Genomic DNA, 20,829 nt, shown 5'->3' on the forward strand with positions numbered 1-20,829 from the left:
AGTCCATTAGAAAATAAGTGAAGAAATTCAGAAAGCATTATGGGTCAAGCCCCTGGAGTACATGTAGATGTAGATATCACAGCTTCAAATGAAATTAACATTAGATAAGTTCAAGATAATATTCACCCAGAAATTTGACATACTTTAAATAACTGTAATATTATTATTTTCAATGTTTATAAATCTTAAAATACTATTGAATTAAAATAATTAGTTAATTGTCAGTTTTTACAGTAATTAATTATTCTTTGAAACTTTTAACTGAGAAGTTTTTACAAACTATTTTTCATCAACTGATATATGAAGGTTATGAAAAATGTGACGTTTCCTAATGTCAAGGAGTGACTTAAAGTATCACATTTGATAGCGGAATTAGATAAATTAATTATCCTAATGTATTATTATCATTGCCAAAATATGAACTTGGTAATCGAAACCTTCAGGCAGAGAAATGACAAAAAAAGTAATTCGTCTTTTTGGAAGGTTGTATCTCCCGTATTATTCAGTTTTTAGACGAAACTAGATGAAGAATACCCTTATTTTTTTGGGCATACTATCAGATCTAGAAATTGATATACATAAAGCTAAGCCACCTTGTGTATACCTACACTAGTAATTATTAAATTTTTGGATTTATAGCTTCCTGGACAATCAGAATAACATTTAATTTTCTACTGCGGATCAGACCTCTTACATTTTACACCACTATTTTCATCTGTAGCTCAGGCGAAAAAATTTCAAGCTCTGCCGGTAATACTATCCAAATCAAAAATTTCGAACAAATATTTGTGTACTTATTTTTTTGATGATCGTGATTTTAATCTCTAATTTGGATTTCATACACAACGTCATTATTTCAAATTCATCTCTCAACTTATGACCTGGTTTACACGATGTTGATCCGAATGGTCGTAAGTAATATGGATCACGTTCACTATAATTCGGAAACTTATTGAAGTAATCAGGTCGTAGACATGTGATATGATCTTTTTCGCCAACGTATATAAGTGGGAAAATGGGATCAGCTGACGGGTTGTTCCGTTTATTTATATTTTTTGAACTTTAAAAATGATTAATTCCCCTTATATAATTATCTACAATGAATACTTATAAAAAGCGTAATTGACAGCTTTGTGACCTTGTCGTTTTGTAATTTTTTTTCCATTTAAAAAAAGAAACGTATTGGTATTAAAATTTACTGTGAATTGTGAATAAGTGTTCAATAACAATTATGAAATACCTAGAATCTATTATAAAACAACTGAATAAAGGTCAATAAATCTAGAAAAACTACAGACACAAATATGAAATATCTTGGAAGAATTAAAGCACGAAACTAAAGTAATAGGTTTCTGTAGGTTGAGTTTTAAAATTGAAATTTGTACCGACGCGACGGTAGAAATGTGAAAATCTCGGTCTGGGGTAGAATCTGCAATTAATTGATGGGTAACTAATCTAACATCACCTGGTAACATATTTGTTCAATTATTTGATTAAATGTTTGCTCCTACAATGTTTCTCAGTAAACTATTTTTCAATATCTTTCAATTTTTTTAACTAACATATAGTTGTATTACTATTACATTTATTAGTAAACATTTGTCTATTTTCTACCACATAATAAGGGATAAGAAATTACACACCAAAAGTTAGAGTAGAGACCAATATTATCAAGTTACAAGGATTCAAAAGTGCTTTTTATATAATGGAAACTATTGTCAAGTATTTAAAACAACGCCAACTTTAACATTCAATCATGAATTATACATTTCAACAATACTTGGAAGATTAGAGTTAAAACGATAATTGTAATAAAGAATAAGAAAATGAGCTCCCAAATGTCTTGTAATGAAAATTGGAAATATAGAATAAGAAAAAAAGATAAACTGCACTAAAATACTTAAATGAATTGTCCGAGAAACGATCAAGAAGCAAAATAAAATAGCAGTTTCAATGTGATACTTCAATTGAATTTTTTATGTTATTTGAATGAATATTATGAAAACACTACAGAGAAAGCTAACAACAAATACTACTGAAGATTTTTCTATGAAGATCCTATGACCACCATATATTATTTACATAATAATTTAATTACAAATAAAACTGTTTTGTTCTCATCAAAATTCTAGAGTAACTGAAAACACATTGAAAGTGATTTATTAGAAGTTCAAATTTACAATCATGATAACGATTTGAAACACAGTTTTTATAAATATATAGTGTTATAAACTACAAATATGTAATTTCGGGTATACAAATCCATGAGATGAATATATCATTTGGCAGTAAGAGGATAAAATATTACAATATTTTGTATGATTTTTCATATGTATCCAATAGACGGGAGTTAAAAGCTGTTAAAAGCCTATATTTCAGCAACAAAAATAGCAATAGTTTGACTCTATGTCAAATAATAGGATTAATACACATAATTTATGATCTAAAGCATGCACAAATAACTAATGTATTAAAATATTTGAATTTAGCTAAATTTTTTTCTATCCAATGAACAGTTAAATAAGGTTATACTAATGTAAAGCACAAAATTCATAAAACATACAATATTAATATTTGAAAAAAAAAGCAAAAACACGTCATTCAATTTTATTTCGCGTATTTTAATATAAGTTAAAATAATTAAATGTCAAAGTTATAACGTACTCAATATTTTTTAGGGTAGGAACCTTAGTTTTTTCAACATTATTTTTTCTGAATTATAAAAAAAAATAATTTAAGTAGGGGTCGCATAAGAAAAAAAATTAATTCAAATTCGAACTAAACTTAATTTAAATAATAGCTTTTAACTTAACTAAACAGTCTATTAATCCAAAACGAATTCTAACAGGAATAGTACAAACTGAGTTTCCGATCATCTACGAAGATATATAAGTCATTTCATGTTTAATAACAGATGCATCATAATATGGACTCACAACATAAAAATGTATTTCAAATTTATAAAAACTGGTTAGAATCCTGTAACGAAATGGCAAATATGCACTATTTGAACAACAGAAAATCTGAACGTGCCATATATAAAAGTGAGGAATGTAAGAAAAGCTAATATCAAAATAGATCTATAAGCACAGAACTGATGTTTGGGAGAAATGAGACAAAGACACTATATCTGGGTTAAATAGGAATACTATCAAAAATAGTTTATTAATGGGCTCAAAGGACGGCACAAAAGTAAGTATATATGTGATGAAATTCAATAGTTGAGACAGATTATGCACAATTAAAACCATTTTACAAACAAAAATCAAAGCTATTTGAATATAGGCAAAATTATATTTGATAGTTAAGTAGTTCAAATGTAGAGTTTTATAATGATTTGCTTAGGAAAGTTGAAACAATTATTTAGAAACATTGATATAAATAGAAATCTAATAGCCAATGAACTTGCTTCAAAGGAAACCAAAAAACCCTTACACGAACTAGAGCCATTTTGTATTTTTGTCCAAGAAATATGAAAGTAGAAAGAATCACAAAACTACCTGCAAAACTTCATCAGATCATCAAACTAAATAGTGATCTAATATGATTCTGTATATTAGGATATATAAAAAAAAATTGGAATAGTAGGAAAATTAGAATGGAAGTTCTGCGAGGCAGCAAAATAAACCTCAATATATACATATTATCACAGAATAAACTGCTTATCTGTTGAGAAAATACAAACAAATTCAATGTATTCGAGGATGCAGCATACCACTTGTTTGCCAAAGAAATATAGAAACATACTGGAAATATATACATAAATATACAACGAGTGATAAGAAAAATACAATTAAGAAACATGCATGACAGATCAATCATTTCAACTTATCAAAAGATGTTTCATGTTTCAGAATTCATTCAATATAAATCCAAATTGCTAGTTACAATTATTTGTTGGTGCATTTTCAAATATATTCTGGCAATTTGTAAAATGTCCATATAAAAATTTGTATAATAACGAGTGTAAGAATAAAATGTATACAACTAAAAGCTGCAATCTCATAATCAATATACAGCATTGTAAAGCAAAAAACCATATTCAAACATAACTGACTTAATATTCATAAAAATTAACTGAAAATATATTATTAGAGCTATGGAAAAAAATGTTAGATGTGAATAAAAGTATAATATGCTGTTATTGTAAAGCAAATTATTGCATTATCAATAATAGGATATTTAAAATTACATCTACTCTGTATAAAAGTTCTTGATGCTGGGATAAAATTTGAACAATGTGAACACAAACAAATCATCAATGAATAGGAACAAATCTTTGGGAAGCCTTAATTTCAGGACTCTTACAATAAGTATTGTTAACAAATTGAAAAGCCAATTAAAGTATGAAGACTCAATCGAGAAGAAACGAATTTAATGAAATTTTGCAATGTATTAGGTCATATTTATTATTTTTTTTTAATCAATTATCAGTTCAAATTTAAAAAGATTATATAAAAATAAACCAAATGAACGTCTTACAGAATGAGGAAGATTTTTAGAGCTTACTATTAAAACTTTGAATCAAAGTGTTTTCTGTTTTCTTGTACTAATACACTAAGCATTGTCTCAAGCTCCTATGGATGTATCACTTGAAATATTCAAATCAGCAAAGAATGAGAACGAACTACTAATACAAGGATTACCTAAACAGTTACCTACCAAAAAATATATAAAGTTTTTTTTCTTAATATTTTAGATTCATTTATCGACATTTCGTCTTTCTCCACAAAATAGACATTTACTTGTGTTATCACATAGTTCCATGAAAGCATTTGTCGTCCAAGACAAATTGTTAGAAAAACATCACTAGGATCCAGATTTAGAGAATATAATACAAAGTCAACCAATTCAATGTGCAAATAGTGAATTTTAACTGTGGTGGTAACTGAAGTATAAATAAGCGCGTTGTCCTGATATAAAAGCTGTTTGTTTTTGATAAGATGTCGTTTATTGCAATTTCTGTTTCCATATTGTCAGTTATTAGTCACCAGTTATGACTTTACATATAAGTTATGAACAAAATTACCCAAAAACAGTCGTTAACACTTTCCCTATATGTGCGATTTTCCGATCATGTTTACTCTATGCAAGCAACTGCTATGACTCTTTTCCCTTTTAAGTCGCTCTAAAGGAGTATTCATTCGACTCAATTTTTCCCGTTATTGTGAACGCCCTAGGAAATACTCACTCAAGTTATTTTTGAAATTTCAATTATTATTTAACAGCGTTACGTCGGTTTGGCTTTTTTTCGAAAAGCAAAAAGAAATTAAAATAAAATATAAACGCCTACATCTTCACTATCAACTAACTCAAGGGGACAATGATTCAGAGTAGTATTAAAACAAGCTATTATAATTTTTTAAAATTCTATAGAAAATACAACATCATTGAATGGAAAACTTTTAAATGTGTAATGTAGATTATGTTAAAGAAAGATGGCATTGAATTAAAATAGTTTTGATTATTATATGTGGAACAAAGAAAAGGCAAAACAATGTCATTGTTAATTCTACAGTAACTCAAAAGAAATACTAATTTTTCTCAAGTTATAATATGTTCCAACAGAACTAAGTTTATACTTGACCCAAAATCTTTAGCGCTGATTTAATATACCCAGTCAGATAGAAAATGACAACCTCTAACTGATCCAACAATTTATATTGTCAAATGACCCAATAATAATTAATGTAGTTAAAACAGAATCTAGAAAAAGTGTAGAAGTCGAGTCTAATGAATATGAATTAAATAAACAACATTAAAAAAACATCACATTACAACATGAATTTCATTAAGTTTGTTTCTTCAAGTAATGTAACTATTTACAGGTGACTCCCTTCCACCAAAATTACTCGTATTTACTGTCATGAAGGTCCAACTTTTTGTTAAAAATTTAAATAAAAAACAAAACGTGCAAAGAATAATAAAATTCTATCTTACCTCCTCCTTGAACAATAGGCGATTCTCGCTTAAATGCACCTTCGCTGTTTTCTGTTTTGACATTATTAGTTTGTTCTATGTACACAGTGGCGTTCGTCATCAATCCCTGTTGACCGAAAGTTTGTCTTCTCTCATACATATCAACTTCTTCCTTTATAGAAGCTCCAAGTGCTCTTGACTGCAAGGTAGCAGCTAAGCCCTCTGCCACAAATCCATTTCTAGACTCGGGCTCTACACGGGCCGGTGATTTGATGTCATTAAAGTAGGATTCGTGATAAGGTTTGATATCAGCGCGTGGAAGAGGTGTATACATGTCATTCGAATACGTAGAGTTAACCGAATTTGTTCGAGGTTGTGTAGGGTATAAAACTGTTGTTCGAGGGGAATATTGTTGCCTCGGACTAGGTTGGGGCGGGTTTACATACTAAAAAGAAAACAAAAATTATTTAAAAAGCAGCAAACAAATCGTTATTTTCAATATAAATAAATTTCAACTTGTTTTAGATGAAATGTAGAAATATTGATGTCAACATCCTGTATTAAGCTCACCTAAACTTTTTTGCAACTAAAGCTTACATGGTGCAGTAATTGGGATTTAAAGAATTTTTTCTTTAATCAGTACAATGAGCAACCAGAATTATAATATTCTATGAGCTAATCTCATTGCTTGAGTGTTGCTGCCTTGCATTGGCATGATAAGATTCCATTGATGAATTGTCCCAAATTTTCACTCGTTTTGAGTTGATTATTTTCGATGAGAGTCATCCGCCAAGTCTGCTGGCCACTTTTAGTAGTCTTTTGTAGTCCTGGCTCAAGTACTGATTGTATAGGACATTTGAATGATTTTCTTTCTACTGTGGTGTTTTGTATTTCGAATTTTGATCACAAAGGGTATCCTAATATCAAGTAACTTTGGAACCTTTGGTGATATTCAAAGTGAACACACTGTTTATACTACCACTACACCAACACACATAACTACACTGTCTGACGCGCGTTTCGATAACCAAGTTATCGTCTTCAGAGACTAGGGTAAACTGGAAGTGTAAATAGTGTGTTCAGTATCATAATGTCAGTTCAGTTTTTGGTTTGATCCACACCAAGTTGCATGAAAATCTCTATATTTCTATACCGTTCAGCCAAGTGGGTTTGATGATAGTTTTATGGAGTAAGAATTTATTTGCAAGAGTGAAGTCAGATTTCTTCCTATCAACCAATTTGTCCCATTGACCTTTTGAAAAGAAATAAGATACTGAAGTACTCCAATAGTACGATTTCTCCAATTTTGTAGATTCCAGGATGGTATTTCCAAGAATAGAGACGCTAGAATATCACTTCATTTTGATTTATTCCCTGTTTCTGTATTAGAATGATTATTGCAGTTTTCAACAGTTTAACCAATATATTTTCTTGACAGCTTTTGAAGCATTTGTATTGAAATTTGGTTGAAATTCTAAATAAGTCATGTTATTCTGTAATCAATTTCCCAGAAATTGTTACATGCATGAAGATGAATTTGAGCTTATTCAAAGTGTTTTGAACAATGTACCTTTTTCTAAAAAGAGTAGTTTCTCAATGTACATTATTTGATAAGGATTAGTGCACCTATATTTTTGCCATACAGGTGTCATACATTTTCTTCTTTCACTAAACAATGTATTTCGTTCCTATTGAAAATTAATTTTTTAAAAGCTTTCAGACTAATAGCAAAAATAATCTAATAATTTTTCTCCAAGATTACTAAGATGCAATTATAATTGCACTTGTAATGATTTTAAATAAGTACATTAACTTGTTAGTAGAAACAAAACAATGTTCAAAGAAAGATATTAATTTCAACAATACACAAGTTTTTGTTAATCACATCATTCCAACCTCCCCAGTAATTTGAGTATTAGATTTTTTTAATTGTATGTTACTACTAAGTTAAGTAGGAACGTGATTTAATTAAAAATAAACTTACTTTAGAATGGGAATGCATGTAGGCCAATCCTTCAAGTCCTTCAGTGGAAGACGGTCGGGAAATGGGACTATACACTTGTTGTCTTGTAACTGGTTCAGGATCTTTAGGTGTAGGGGGTGGTTCTGAGTTAGGCACTTTAACGTTCACTCTTTCTGGACGGGGAGGCAAATTTGCATTAACAACTGATCTAGATGACAATGTAGCAGTACCTTGGATATCACTCATATCAACTGCTGCATTTATTATTGATTGATTGGATATTTCAAGTGTTCGTTCAATTTCACCCGACATTAAGTCCCCTGCAATATATATTACTGTTAAAATAATTAATCCAAAACATTCTTATAAATGTTAATGTTTGTGTATAGGAATAGTTAGACACAGTCATTCATTTCTAGAAATCACATCAGCTAAATTCGAAAATTGAATTTACCAAATTAATGAGATTATTTTGACAAAACACGTTTATCATTTTTTTTCTACGCCCTATCTTTGAAGTACCTTGTATTTAATCAGTTTGTAGCGCTTAAAGCGGTTGTTTATGGTTACAGGGAAAAATAGTAAAATAGCTTTAAAAAGTGTCGTACCGTTAACTTTATTTAACGCTTTCCTTAAGCTAACACAGTTTAGTGCAATTCGTCCACACTTTTATTGTAAAAAATATCGAGTCGCCTTTGATTTTGACATGACAGCACATGAGATGATTCGATTTTAATCAGTATTTTGATTAGTCTTAATTTAGTGGTGGCTTTCTATTATTATTATTATTGTTAAGATGGGGGCTGAAGAAATATATACTCCTGAAAAAATGATAGAAAAGGCAAATGTGGCAACATTAAATTTGTTGTCCGAAAACTCCGAAGAAACCTCTCTAAAAAAATAACACTTTTATGAAATAGCGGAACCAGAATAATATTAACAGCTTTATATAACTTGTGTTATTAGCTTATTTTGAAGGAAGGTCTAAAAACTTCTAGTTCTTTACACTATGGTCCAGCTATTCTAAACTAAGAGCTACCTTAATTATAAATAATAATGTAAATTTCAGTAAATATGCCAAATTGATAGTATTTCTGGAACAAAAATCGATTGGGTACAAACCTAAAAAATCTATTCCATTCTCAAGAAAAGAAATGAACAAGTTTTTATTGAATGCTCAAAACGACAAAAATTTAATGTTTACAGTTAAAGTTTTAAAAATTTAATTAGTTTTTTGTGACTTGATTTATTAATTCGTAGGTTACATTAATACTGGAAATAGCTGGAGGTTGTCGAGGAGAAGAGTTGTATAAAATAGAAATTGATGAATATAAGGGGGTTTATACTCATCAAGATTCCAGATTCAAAATCGCATACAAGTCAGCGTTTTAGTTATTGGAGAAACCAGTTCAAATATGAATTTAATAAAATTATATAAAAAAGATACTAATCTGAAACAAAAAAAACACAACCAGCAACCACTACTTCCTATCATATAGAAATGTGATGTGTTGTTGGTATAAACACTTTTTCAAAAATTCCATAGTTAATTGCGCAATATTTGAGTTTACCCTATCCAGAAGAATATACAGGTCATACGTTTCGACGTACTTCGGCATCGCATGGAAATCCACTGCTGTTGCCGAAGGGTATGTGAGCTTCTTCAATTACCATACACGTTGCAGCGTGTAGGTAATCTCATGTCATGTCATCTGCTCTCCTCAATACTTCTTCATTCGTCATGTGCTTGGTCCATGGTATCCATAGAAGTCTGCGCAACAGCCACATTGCCATTGCTTCTATTCTGTTTAAGAATCTCACTTTCAGGGACCACGTCTCCACACCATACAAAAGGGCTGGCCAAATATAACATTTTATCACCTTCAATCTAAGGCTTAGAGAAACTTCTCGGTGGATTAGGAACTTATTAAACATTGTAAAAGCTGATTTTGCAATTGCTATCCGAGTTTTAACTTTCTCGTCGCAATTCCATTTTTCATTTAACATACATCTAAGGTATTTAAATTTATTTACTCTCTCCATGTTATTACGATTGACAAGTAATTGAGCTTCTCCGTGTTGTTGTCTGCGTATGACCATTAGTTTGGTTTTATGCGCGTTTATTGTGAGTTCGTATTTGGTTCCAATTTCGTTGATAGAATTGACTAGTTCTTGAAGGTCTTCTACGTTGTCGGCTAATATCGCAGTATCATAGACATACCTAATATTATTTATGAGAGTTCCATTTACTAAAATGCCTTTTTGATGGTATTTTATTGCCGGCTGAAAAATTCATTCTACATATGTTAAATAGCATGGGTGAGAGTATGCTTCCCTGACGGACTCCTCTAAGTATCTGAAGGTGTTCCATATTTAGAAAGCCGCTAATTATAAGTTCCGCTGTTTGATCTGCATACAGCTTTTGTATAATCCTAATGTCTTTACTATCAATATCAACATCCTTTAGGATGTCAAACATTAAGTCATGCCGAATAGAGTCTAACGCTTTTTGTAGTCTATGTGAACAATTCACATAAGACAAAAATAAATTGTGATTCACGAACTAAGAACAGGAGTTTTTTAAGCTAACCTTCAACATCATATGAGAATCAAGAGACCAATTTAACTGTTACGAATATCCACCTCTTAAAAGATGCTTCATCTGGTAATAAAACAGACACAAACGTGACTGGATCAAAAATTCACCAACCAGCAATTGCGTTTTCAATATTCACATTGCGAATTTAAACAAAAATATATCATTTAGCGTTAGATTTTCTTAATATCGTTACTGTAATTTACCATAAGAGCTCAATTAAAATATTCCAAATTTCTATTTGAATTTTATTTTTTTGTATAGGGCTGTAGAAAAAATAATGTATGCAGCATGAGCATAAAGTGTTTTTTTACTTTTTTTGGGAACGTGACAAGGAAACACTAAAGTGGACTAACTTTAATATGTTTTCCGAGCTCTCGAATACTTCATCATCTTGGAAATAATTAATTAAGATTTGCGATGGCTTTAAATTGTTACAATTCTTGTATAAATTTGAAATTCATGGGATTCAAAATTCAATATTCAAAATGATGTGTGATAGAAATATTATATTGAAAAATTGAAATATTTCAATTAATCAATACATCAACCAATAGAAATGTTTAAGGCATAACTACATAGATTTCTGAGGGATGAATAAGTGGAAAAAGAGATGAATGCAGATGAGACAGAAAAGATTGAGAAAAATGTTTAAGAGCATTCGATAGATTATAGTTTGTTAAAGAATTTGTAAAACACAAAAATCAGAATGATATAGAATGAAGAGTTCAACAGTATTATAAGTAAAGATAGAACTTACCAATTGTTCTTGTCGCCAATATACCATCTGTAGGGGTATAGGGCAATTGTTGATGTGCTAATTTCTCTTGAGAAAGATGTCTACGAAGCGCCAATTTAGCGGGAGAGACTTGGGTGTAATCTGGTTGCTCAGGATTTAAACTTCGATCAACATTTAAAAGCCTATCAGAATTCGAATGCCTGTCTGAATGCAGATGTCTATCTGAGTTGATGTGTCTTTCAGAGTTTATCTGTCTCTCGGTATTCAAATGCCTTTCAGGATTTAAATGTCGGTCATGTGATATATGCCTATCTTGATTCAAATGTCTATCTGAATTTAAATGTCTCTCGTGATTCACTTGAGTATTGTACTGAAGAACGGGTGCTTGGCTTGGTTTAGGTCTATTTTGAACATCCTCATTTAATACTGAAGTGATTATACTTTTCAATCGATCTTCAAAATTTGTTAATCGAGGTGGTTCCTGTCCCTTCACAATATTGTTGTTGATTTGAACGTTGGATATATTTCCTGTTGGATAACTGTGAGTAGTTTTCTGCCGTTTTGTCATAGGCATAGGAGCAGGCATATTATTACGTACTAATGATTTTTGGTGATTTTGATGGTTATATGTGCTTTGCAAAGATTTGGAGGAGTTGCTAAGTATTTGAGGCACTTTATTGTTAATAGCAGACATTTTACTAGCCTCTATTTTCCTCCCCGTTTCAAGAATTTTCTGTGCTAAAATTTCAGGATTTTGTTCCTCTATTTTTGCTATGTCTGGTACGTCGGGCCAATCTTGAGAACGAGCTCTATACTCCCGGGATTTTCTAGAGACCTTCACTGGCTGCTGTTGTTGTCTGGCAGCTAGCACCTGTGCTTGTTTCCTTTCTTCACTTTTTTGTAAAGTAATGATATCTCCTTCTAATTTGGATACCTCATTTTGAAGCTTCTTTCTATGTGCTAAAGTTGAAGATATCTCTCTCAATATATAATCTTGGGCAACACTAGGGGAAAGATCTGAAGCTACTGACCCAACATATTTTTCACAAACTTCTGCTTGCCTTTGAAGTACCAAATGATCTCTTTCTGCCTCCAAATTAGCTACCTGTCCTTGTAGTTTGCTAGCTTTCGCCTGAAGTTCCTTATGACGACAAACAATTTCCTTTGCTTTAGCTAAGAGATCAACAGGAGAAGTAGCATTAATGCCCAATTCGCACATCCTAGCTTTTAGTAGTGCCACACTATCATCAATGAGAACTTTAATTTGTTTTTCCAATTGTGCAGCACGACTTTTCAACTTTCTATTTCTCTCCTTTTCGTCTTCAATTTGTGAATCTATCATCACTTTGTAATTCGGATTTTTCATTTGATGTAGCATTTGCATATACTGACCTTTGAACATATCCAGAAGAACCTGCAAACCATAAGGAGTTTCTGCGGGTTGTTCAGGAATATCCAATTCATTGTGCACTATTAGATCTGAACTTAATGTGGTCAGTTTTTGGTCAACGCAGCCAGGTGCTGGAGGAGGTTTCTTTCCTGCAGCTTGTGGTGAAGTACTTAACAGAGTTTCATTGTGTAAAAGATCTAATCCATTTATTTTTATCTGTTTTTTAGTTTTAGCTTTCTTCACACGACCTCTACGAGGTTTCGCCCCTATTTTTTGGTTAGTTTTATCTTGCTGCTGTTGAATGGCAGATTTAGGGCCTCTATTTACCTTTCGTCTTAACTTCTTTGGCTGACGTTTATTCTAAAAATATACACTAAATCAATAGCGAACTTAAGATTGAAATATAATAAACATATTATTAAGAGCAATATCTTTTACTGCATACCTTTGCTGATGAAGTTTCATCTTCAGACTGACTGCTTTTGCCTTTAACGGAACAATAGTCAGACCAAGCTTTTCGTGTTGTTGGTCCAAAACTACTATCAGGATCGTCGAAATCTGAATCTGAAGACGAATCCATCAGTTGTTTGGATAAATCTCTTTTTGCTCTATCTCTTGCTCCCCTGTTACTGATGGTAGTTGAATTCGAATTTGAATTATCATCTTCGCCGTTCTAAAAGTAAATTTTTAGGTAGAAAAAATATTATAGTAGTGAATAAGAATTTGATTAAGTTGCCGAAGAAAAATATATAATAAAAGATAATATCTAAATAATATAGTCGACGAACTATTTCGACTATAAGTTTTGGACCTCTCCCAAGTTTGTTATTCAGTCACCAAACTGTAGTGAATCATCAATTTCGTTATAACTCATCGCATAAATAGAAACTGACAGTACTGTTAGTAAATGTTTTTAGATCAGTAAAATGAGCTGTAACATCAACTCAAAATAAACAGAGAAAGAGGAAATTTATCATAAAACAATCAAAGTTATAGGCAAAAATAATAATAATAAATTTGATACTGCACACGAAAATTCCACGTCGGGAAAAATAAACCAGTTTAAATATTCAGGAGTAAGGGTTGCGAGAAAGTCAGAAAAAAATTTGTAGTTACAAAGATAATGAAAGGAAAAACGACGGATCCGTGATACAAAAACTTTGAAAATAGCAAAAAAAGTGTTTATGAATCAATCATAAAATAATTACATACATAGTTGAAGAAACTACGAGCGGGTAATTTTTTATCTTGTTCCAAATGTTCTATGAATTGGTGATTTTATTTTACACTAATTTAAGTATTTCTAACCTAAATTGAGTGCTTCGGTATCTGCGATGGCAAGTTTTGATTCCCTTTTTGTATTTTGTGATTCTTTCAATATTATTTTCATTATTTCTTTTAGCTCGTTTATTATTAAACATCATTTTACTACCTAGATTGTTTTGATTATTAAAAGTATTTTTTTTTTAATTTCAATGCAGAAACATTCAATGTTATCTGTTGTCATGAAAAAAAAGTGATGATTTTTTACATTAGTAATAACACTAATAATATTTTATTATGAAAGATATGTAACTATAATTTTATCCAAAATTTATATTTTTGAACATTGATGAAATGAAAATTTTAAGATTATAAAATTTAAAAATGTGAAATATAAAACATAAAAAATTTAAATTTGAAAGCTTCCCAGAGGAAATTTATTGAATAAACTTACCTTCAGTTGTGGTTTCTTCAGTCTCTGAAAGTATCTCTCCAATTTGGTACGATCTATGATGTGCAAATAATAAGAAACAGGTTTTCCTGTCCACGATACTGATCCTCTTAGTGGCGACATTTCAGATACGTGCATAATGGTTCCAATATCACTCAAATTTCTGTCCGTTATTCGAAAATTTAGAGGACAAAAACTTTTAGAAGAAACAATTTTTGCGCCGTCTTTCAAATCAGCAAACCTCTCCTTCAGTTGATGATCCACAGCTGGACCAAACGCAAAATTGTTAACAAAAACAATAGTTGCTTGATTAATTTTTTCTCTGTGTTCTTCTGTCAAGAAATCTCCTTTAAGAAGTTTGTATTCTCCATACTTTTTTCCATACCACTGCATCCAAGTACGAAAATTCCTATTCATACTCTCGGCATAACGACTAGGCACTTCTGCTCGTTCGATTCCCAGACAGCTTTTGCACGGTGTAGCCGCTGCCATCTGGAGGACAACTTGTCCGACCCCAGAGCCGAGATCAATGAATACATCATCTGACGTAATTTCAATCTGATCTATCATCTGACATACGAGGTCATACGACGTTTCGCCATAGACTTCTGGGGAAAATGGTTCATACTGGTTCAACTTCTCTGGATCTGTCACTGCAGCATTGTAGGTTTGTTGAAGGATATGTCGCAATAAACCTCTGGATGGATAGTTAGCAGTGCGATGAGCTGACAATGATGTACCTTTCTCCTAGGAAAAACGGTATACCTATCTTAAGTTTGCTAGTACAACAACTACAAATACATGTCTACGTAGGTTTCTATATTATATTCAATCGGAAAGCAGAAAATATTGATAAACTCAAAATTGGGCGCTAGGATCACTGTTTTAGTTATTATTGTCACTATTGTGGTATTTATTATTTATAAATGAACAGCATTATTTTCAGTTTTTATTGGTGAAAAGTAGTGGCTGAAGCTGGAACAATGAAGTGTGTTCCAGAAGTATCGAGCCTATCTTCATATTAGTTTGCGGAATTGTCGTAGTGCATTCGACTAATTAGTTTCAACCGTCCCTTTGTCGAACAAGTGCTCTTGAATCCGGGAAAGAATCAAAAGTCGCAGGGAGCTAGGTAGCAGAGACTGACGTTCTTTGGTAAATATTGCTGCACAATGTTTGGAGAAGCAACCAATCACTGCTTGTCTAAATCTATGGCCGTTCTCTTCTGACTGCTTCATGAAATATTTACAACAATGCATTATTCTTTAGCGACCTGTCATAGTACAACACCATCATACCCAATGAACACAGTCAACAATACATCCAACGTTTCGGTCATTTCTTATAATGTCAGTTTTGACGCTGTTGATATATGAAGGTAAGCTCGATATTTCTTACACAAACATCTAACCTAACCGTATACGAGTAATACTTAAATTTCATTTTATAATAGTTATATACGGTATAAGTATCGTAAAGTTTTATATTAAGTTATGCAATGAAATATAATCCATAAAGTTTCGTAATATGAATTCACGACATAAACATTGTATAAAATTTTATCTACTATCAAGATTGTTTTATTTAATAAAAATTAATAATCTGTAGTTTAATCTAGACATTTACCGACGTGAATGATGACGTTGTGTTGTTATTAAGTGCTGTGTTTGGTGGCATTTGAATTGGCGATTTTTTTGAGACTTTGAATTGAAAATTATGAAGGTGAAACATGAATAATTACGAAGAAAATAATATGTCTTCTTTATATAGAATTCACAGGCAACGAAGCATTAATATATTTAATTCTCGCAAAATCTAGAAATAAATTCGAGAAGAAAATATACATATCGGTGGTGTTTTGGAAAGAGTTTTATTAGCCTATTTTTTCGAAATATCATTTTAAATGGGATTTCACTATTCCGAGTCAAATACTACTCAACAATTAGACCTTAGCAATTAACAAAACTATTCGCTCTCTTAAAACGAGAAAGTGAAAGGAGTACCAAAAAATCGACCATTTTTCAAAAAATGAAATATATAAATTTTTAAAAAAATCAAGATTATTTAAATATTTAATATTGAAGTTATATAAGTTTATTTGGCATTTTCATGTATAAAAGTTAGCAGCTATCGAACCAATGAAGCTTTTATAATATTTGTGACAATGAATTGTTTATTAACGTGGAAATTTCAAATAGCAAAACTAAAATTAAACAAGAGTTTAATTAATTCATCTTCAATGTCATCATTATGTTTTAACCTTTTCGATAAGGTGTTAACTTCGTCTTGTATGACTTGTTTATTTTTGTCAACATAGGCTGCACTATAGGCATAGAATAATCTGCGGTAATCTTATTGTTCACTTTGAAACAATGTGTCAGATTAAAGATATTAAAATAATTAAAATGGACAAACTATGATTGTCACTCGGCAAAAGTGAATCGTCAAGTAAATAATGGGAATGTTTGGAAGTCATTGTGCCGGTGCGTGTAGTAGCACTTGTCGAAGGAAATATCCTTCATAATCATTAATTTTGTTCACTACAGAAGATGAAAGTGTACTTGTCAACCTGTAGTAGTGAACACTTTTGGGCGCATATCAAGATAAATTGTCTCTTTCTGAACATAAACAAATTCAGAAGGATACTTTTCGAAGATCCTCCGCGTCCTTTCTTCCTAATACCTGTACAGATGTACTTTAAAAAGACATGGAGGGAAACTGTTTATAATCATACTTGTATAAACGCCTGTAGCTGAGACATAATTCAGTAAGTAGTATGCTAAACATACTAAGAAAGATAAACAATATTTTTATCCACTTATTCATAATAAATATTCAAACTTTTTTAAATGAAGATTATTCATTAATTTCAATATTGTCGTGATATATATTATTTTTATTTAAATATATTCAAATTGTGTGATGTGAATTTTGGTTTCCGCACATTAAAGTATTACCTTGTTTTGCGTTCATTGAACTTGATTCTATTTGCAATTTTAAATTATTTTTAAAATGTGTCCTCGAGTTAAATTTAAAAATAAAATATAATTAACAAAATTTCAATAGAATTCAAAACCAAATACATTTAAATATAGTTATGAAACTAAGAAATAAGTAGTATTCAAATATTTTCCTTTACTAGTGCAGACGTACACCCGGGGTAATTAGAGATAAAGTGAGTCTGATAGGTACGATAAGACTAGACTTTTGAAAGTATGTAAACTACAAATTCAATAAGATTTTCAATACCTAATATTATTTCTTTTCACATATTAATAATCATTTGTGCCGCTTTTGTCTTAACTTAGTATTTTAGTTCAATAAAATGAGCCTAATTTACAATCCGATAGACAAGCCTGCATTTCACAATATAAGTAAATTTTTTGAAGCCTTTATAGGTTGAAATTCTTTTGAGGATCAGATATAATTGAAAACCACCCCAAAAATTACTTTAAAAAAACACGAAGGGTATTACAAAACCCATTTGGAACTTTGATAATCGAACAAGATGATATTTTTCAAACAAAATCGTTGATACAGACATTTTTGCAACCAAATATATTTTACTGACGAAACATGGTAAAATGAGGTTAACACAAAATCAAAGATTTGAATATATTTCAAAATAGACGTTTAATGGAAGGTTCTACTGAATTGAAAGCAAATTCGGGTAAAAAATTATCCAGGTGATTCAGAATTTTGAAAAAAGAATTTAAAATTATCTATCTCATCCAAAATGGGCTTTAAAGTGGTTTTCTTATGTACAACTTCTATATATTAAAGTATGAATAATGCCACCTACCACAAAAGTAGCTACTTCGACTAATTGAAAAGCAGAATATCGCCGGCTGATGAGAAGAAAAAATATAAATTTTGATTAATCTATGATCAAAATTCAGCTAAATATGCAGTCACTGAAATAGCAGGAGAACTCGGCACTACATAACTGAGAACTTCCCGTATCATTGCTATTGAATTAATATAGGCACAAAATGTAACATTCTAATTGGTAGGTATGCATATAACCTGCACACAAAAAGGTGGGATGTAGACACGCGTTGAATCTGTGTACAAGTAAACATAAACAAGTATTTTTAACATTTTTATAACCATTCTACATGAGCAGAATACTATATGTAATAACTTTTTATTTTCCTACAGTTACATACTTCTATCGATTCCTTTTTCAAAATACCAATTATAGATTTTGAAACCACTGATTAAGTTGAGCATTGTTTCTTTTAATCAGGAATATATTACCCAAAAATAATTAATAATAATAATTATTATTATTATTGTGAGCTCTTATTACATAGATCACGTGTAACACAAGTATATTTTTGTAGAATGGCATAGTATATTGAATGAATTTCGAACTAAAATTCAGTTGTCTTTAGCATCAAAATAAGTTTCAGTTGCGATGATAACCATCAGCGCAAAATTCCTGTCTAGCTATCATCCTCGGAAGATCACTTTCTTCTTCTTCAAATTAGGACGTTTTTCCACGATTGTCGATGACTATTATTCCATGTACATCCCAAAACACTGATTCCACCACCTTTCCAACCGACTATTGCGTTTTCCCACGCTTTGGAGTCTGTTCATCACGCGCAGTCTACTCAGCTGACTGTCAATTAGACTCCGGTGTGAAATTATAAAGCGATGTTTTGTAACATGCCTTTAGCTTCTTACGATTTTCTTCAAATATTTTGAATATTCTTTTGTTCACATATTCTGGTTCAGTAGTCCGTTCGGATTTATTTATTCTAACATTCGAGTTTCTGAAGAAATTAGATTCCTGATTGGTTATATTTAAAAAAAATGTAAATTTAGTATTCTACTCGTACCATCTTCAGTAATTTCCATCTGTGTTCCCGTTTTTTTCCACATTTTATATTTTATTTTATTTTTTTAATTGCAGCCCTCAACTGGATTCCCAGATGTTGGAGTGAGTTGAATTCGTAGTCTGGTGGTTGGATCCTTAGTTGTGGTTGAAACTCCCAACCTGGCAGCTGTAGAACTGCGGGATATTTTTCCCGCAGGAAAATGAATCTGTTCTATTCTATTCGTTCCGTTCCCCATATAAATAGAAAATACGAATTTATATGAAAACTATTAAACAAAATTTGCTTAAAACAAAAGAAAATTAATAACTAGATAACTAGAGTTTTTGTACGCACTAAAATAAAAAAGCTAAGAATATATTTGAAAAACTTACTAGCGAATAAAAAAAATAATATCACCACAAATTTACTTTGATAGATAGGTAGAGGAAGATTTCGAATAAACTCCGAGGTTTCATTGAATTTCTCGAATAGAGTGGAAGGTCGATAACATGTTAATTTCTTCAAAAACTCGAATGTAAATAAATCCGAAGTGACTACTGTGCCCCAATACCTGAACAAAGGAATATTTAAAATGTTTCAAGAAAAACGTAAGAGCCGAATGGCAGTTACAGTTTATTGCGATTGATAAGCTCCAAACACAGCTTAGAAGATTCAATTAGTTATTATTGTTGGTCGATTATGATCTCCCGCGGCATCCACATTGAACAGAGCTTTTGCATACCCAAATATTCATTCACGATATGTCCAAAACATTCTTTTCATATCTTTCACAATCAGTTTCCCAGTACGGTTATCCAAAATTATTTTGTGGACTTTTTTATGTTTTCGTCGGTGACAACCTCTTCGTGTATTGATCTCGGTGCTCATTTCGCCATGTTGAAACCACTTCTCAACGGTTGATTTCCTAGGGCAAAGTTCGAATAATGTTTATCAAACCAAGCCAACACACAGAATTTCTTTTTATCCATTTTTTCAAACTAACGAAAGTTGCTTCACTTAAAATGCTATAACTCACAAACTTATAGTACGTCAGCTGTCAAATTTATACTTGGGTCTTTTGAAGGTGAGGTCTAACTGTACATCATAATAATAGAATAAAATAGCGCCATCTATGTGTCAGCCTACGAACTTTTCAGTACACCTAATAATTAAACAACAATATTAATCTCAACCTTGTATACCTTTTACTAAAATTGTATGGAACCCAGACAGTGACATACCTACTCTAAACTACATCAAAGTAATGGGCTTATTAAATTTCAAATTCAGATGAAACCTTTCACAGTGACTGATTTGATATAACTAAATACTATATCATACTATCATTTTTCCACATTTTTTAGGAATCCAGGAATATCATTTTTTTATTATTCATTTTTACGCAGTATATATAATAAAATCTATTTACAGTCACTATATAAGCATTTTTTCAAATTATACTTAGAAATAAATATTGATATATAGTAATATCGGTAAAACACATTTCTGAAAACCATACTGTTCTAGTGGAAATGACTAATAAATAATAAATTACCTTCCAGATGTAGAAAAGGGTAAATTTAAATCCCAACGCCTCTATTTTTTTCAAGATTAATAATATTTAATAAAATGTTCTCTACTAATGTCTTAACATCAGGTTAGGTGCTCTAATGGAAAATAAAATA

The 20,829-nt window shown here is 31.0% G+C and overlaps 1 protein-coding gene across 3 annotated transcripts in view; it reads right to left on the reverse strand.

Annotated features, from left to right (window-relative positions):
- Positions 1 to 20,829, reverse strand: part of LOC130898096 (histone-lysine N-methyltransferase, H3 lysine-79 specific-like) — a 69,322-nt gene that overhangs the window by 16,445 nt on the left and 32,048 nt on the right. For 2 of the 3 annotated variants that reach the window (XR_009059849.1, XM_057807177.1), the window contains exons 4-8: positions 14,325 to 15,068; positions 13,053 to 13,280; positions 11,239 to 12,967; positions 7,904 to 8,202; positions 5,941 to 6,364 (exon numbers count right to left, since the gene is read on the reverse strand). Coding sequence is in view for 2 of the 3 variants with exons in the window: in XM_057807177.1 (XP_057663160.1) it covers positions 5,941 to 6,364; positions 7,904 to 8,202; positions 11,239 to 12,967; positions 13,053 to 13,280; positions 14,325 to 15,068 (3,424 nt within the window). In the remaining variant the exon portion in view is untranslated. The remainder of the gene's footprint in view (positions 1 to 5,940; positions 6,365 to 7,903; positions 8,203 to 11,238; positions 12,968 to 13,052; positions 13,281 to 14,324; positions 15,069 to 20,829) is intronic. The other variant, XM_057807249.1, reaches the window with a different exon arrangement.

Source organism: Diorhabda carinulata, chromosome 1 (assembly GCF_026250575.1).
Source record: "Diorhabda carinulata isolate Delta chromosome 1, icDioCari1.1, whole genome shotgun sequence".
Taxonomy (NCBI): Eukaryota; Metazoa; Arthropoda; class Insecta; order Coleoptera; family Chrysomelidae; genus Diorhabda; species Diorhabda carinulata.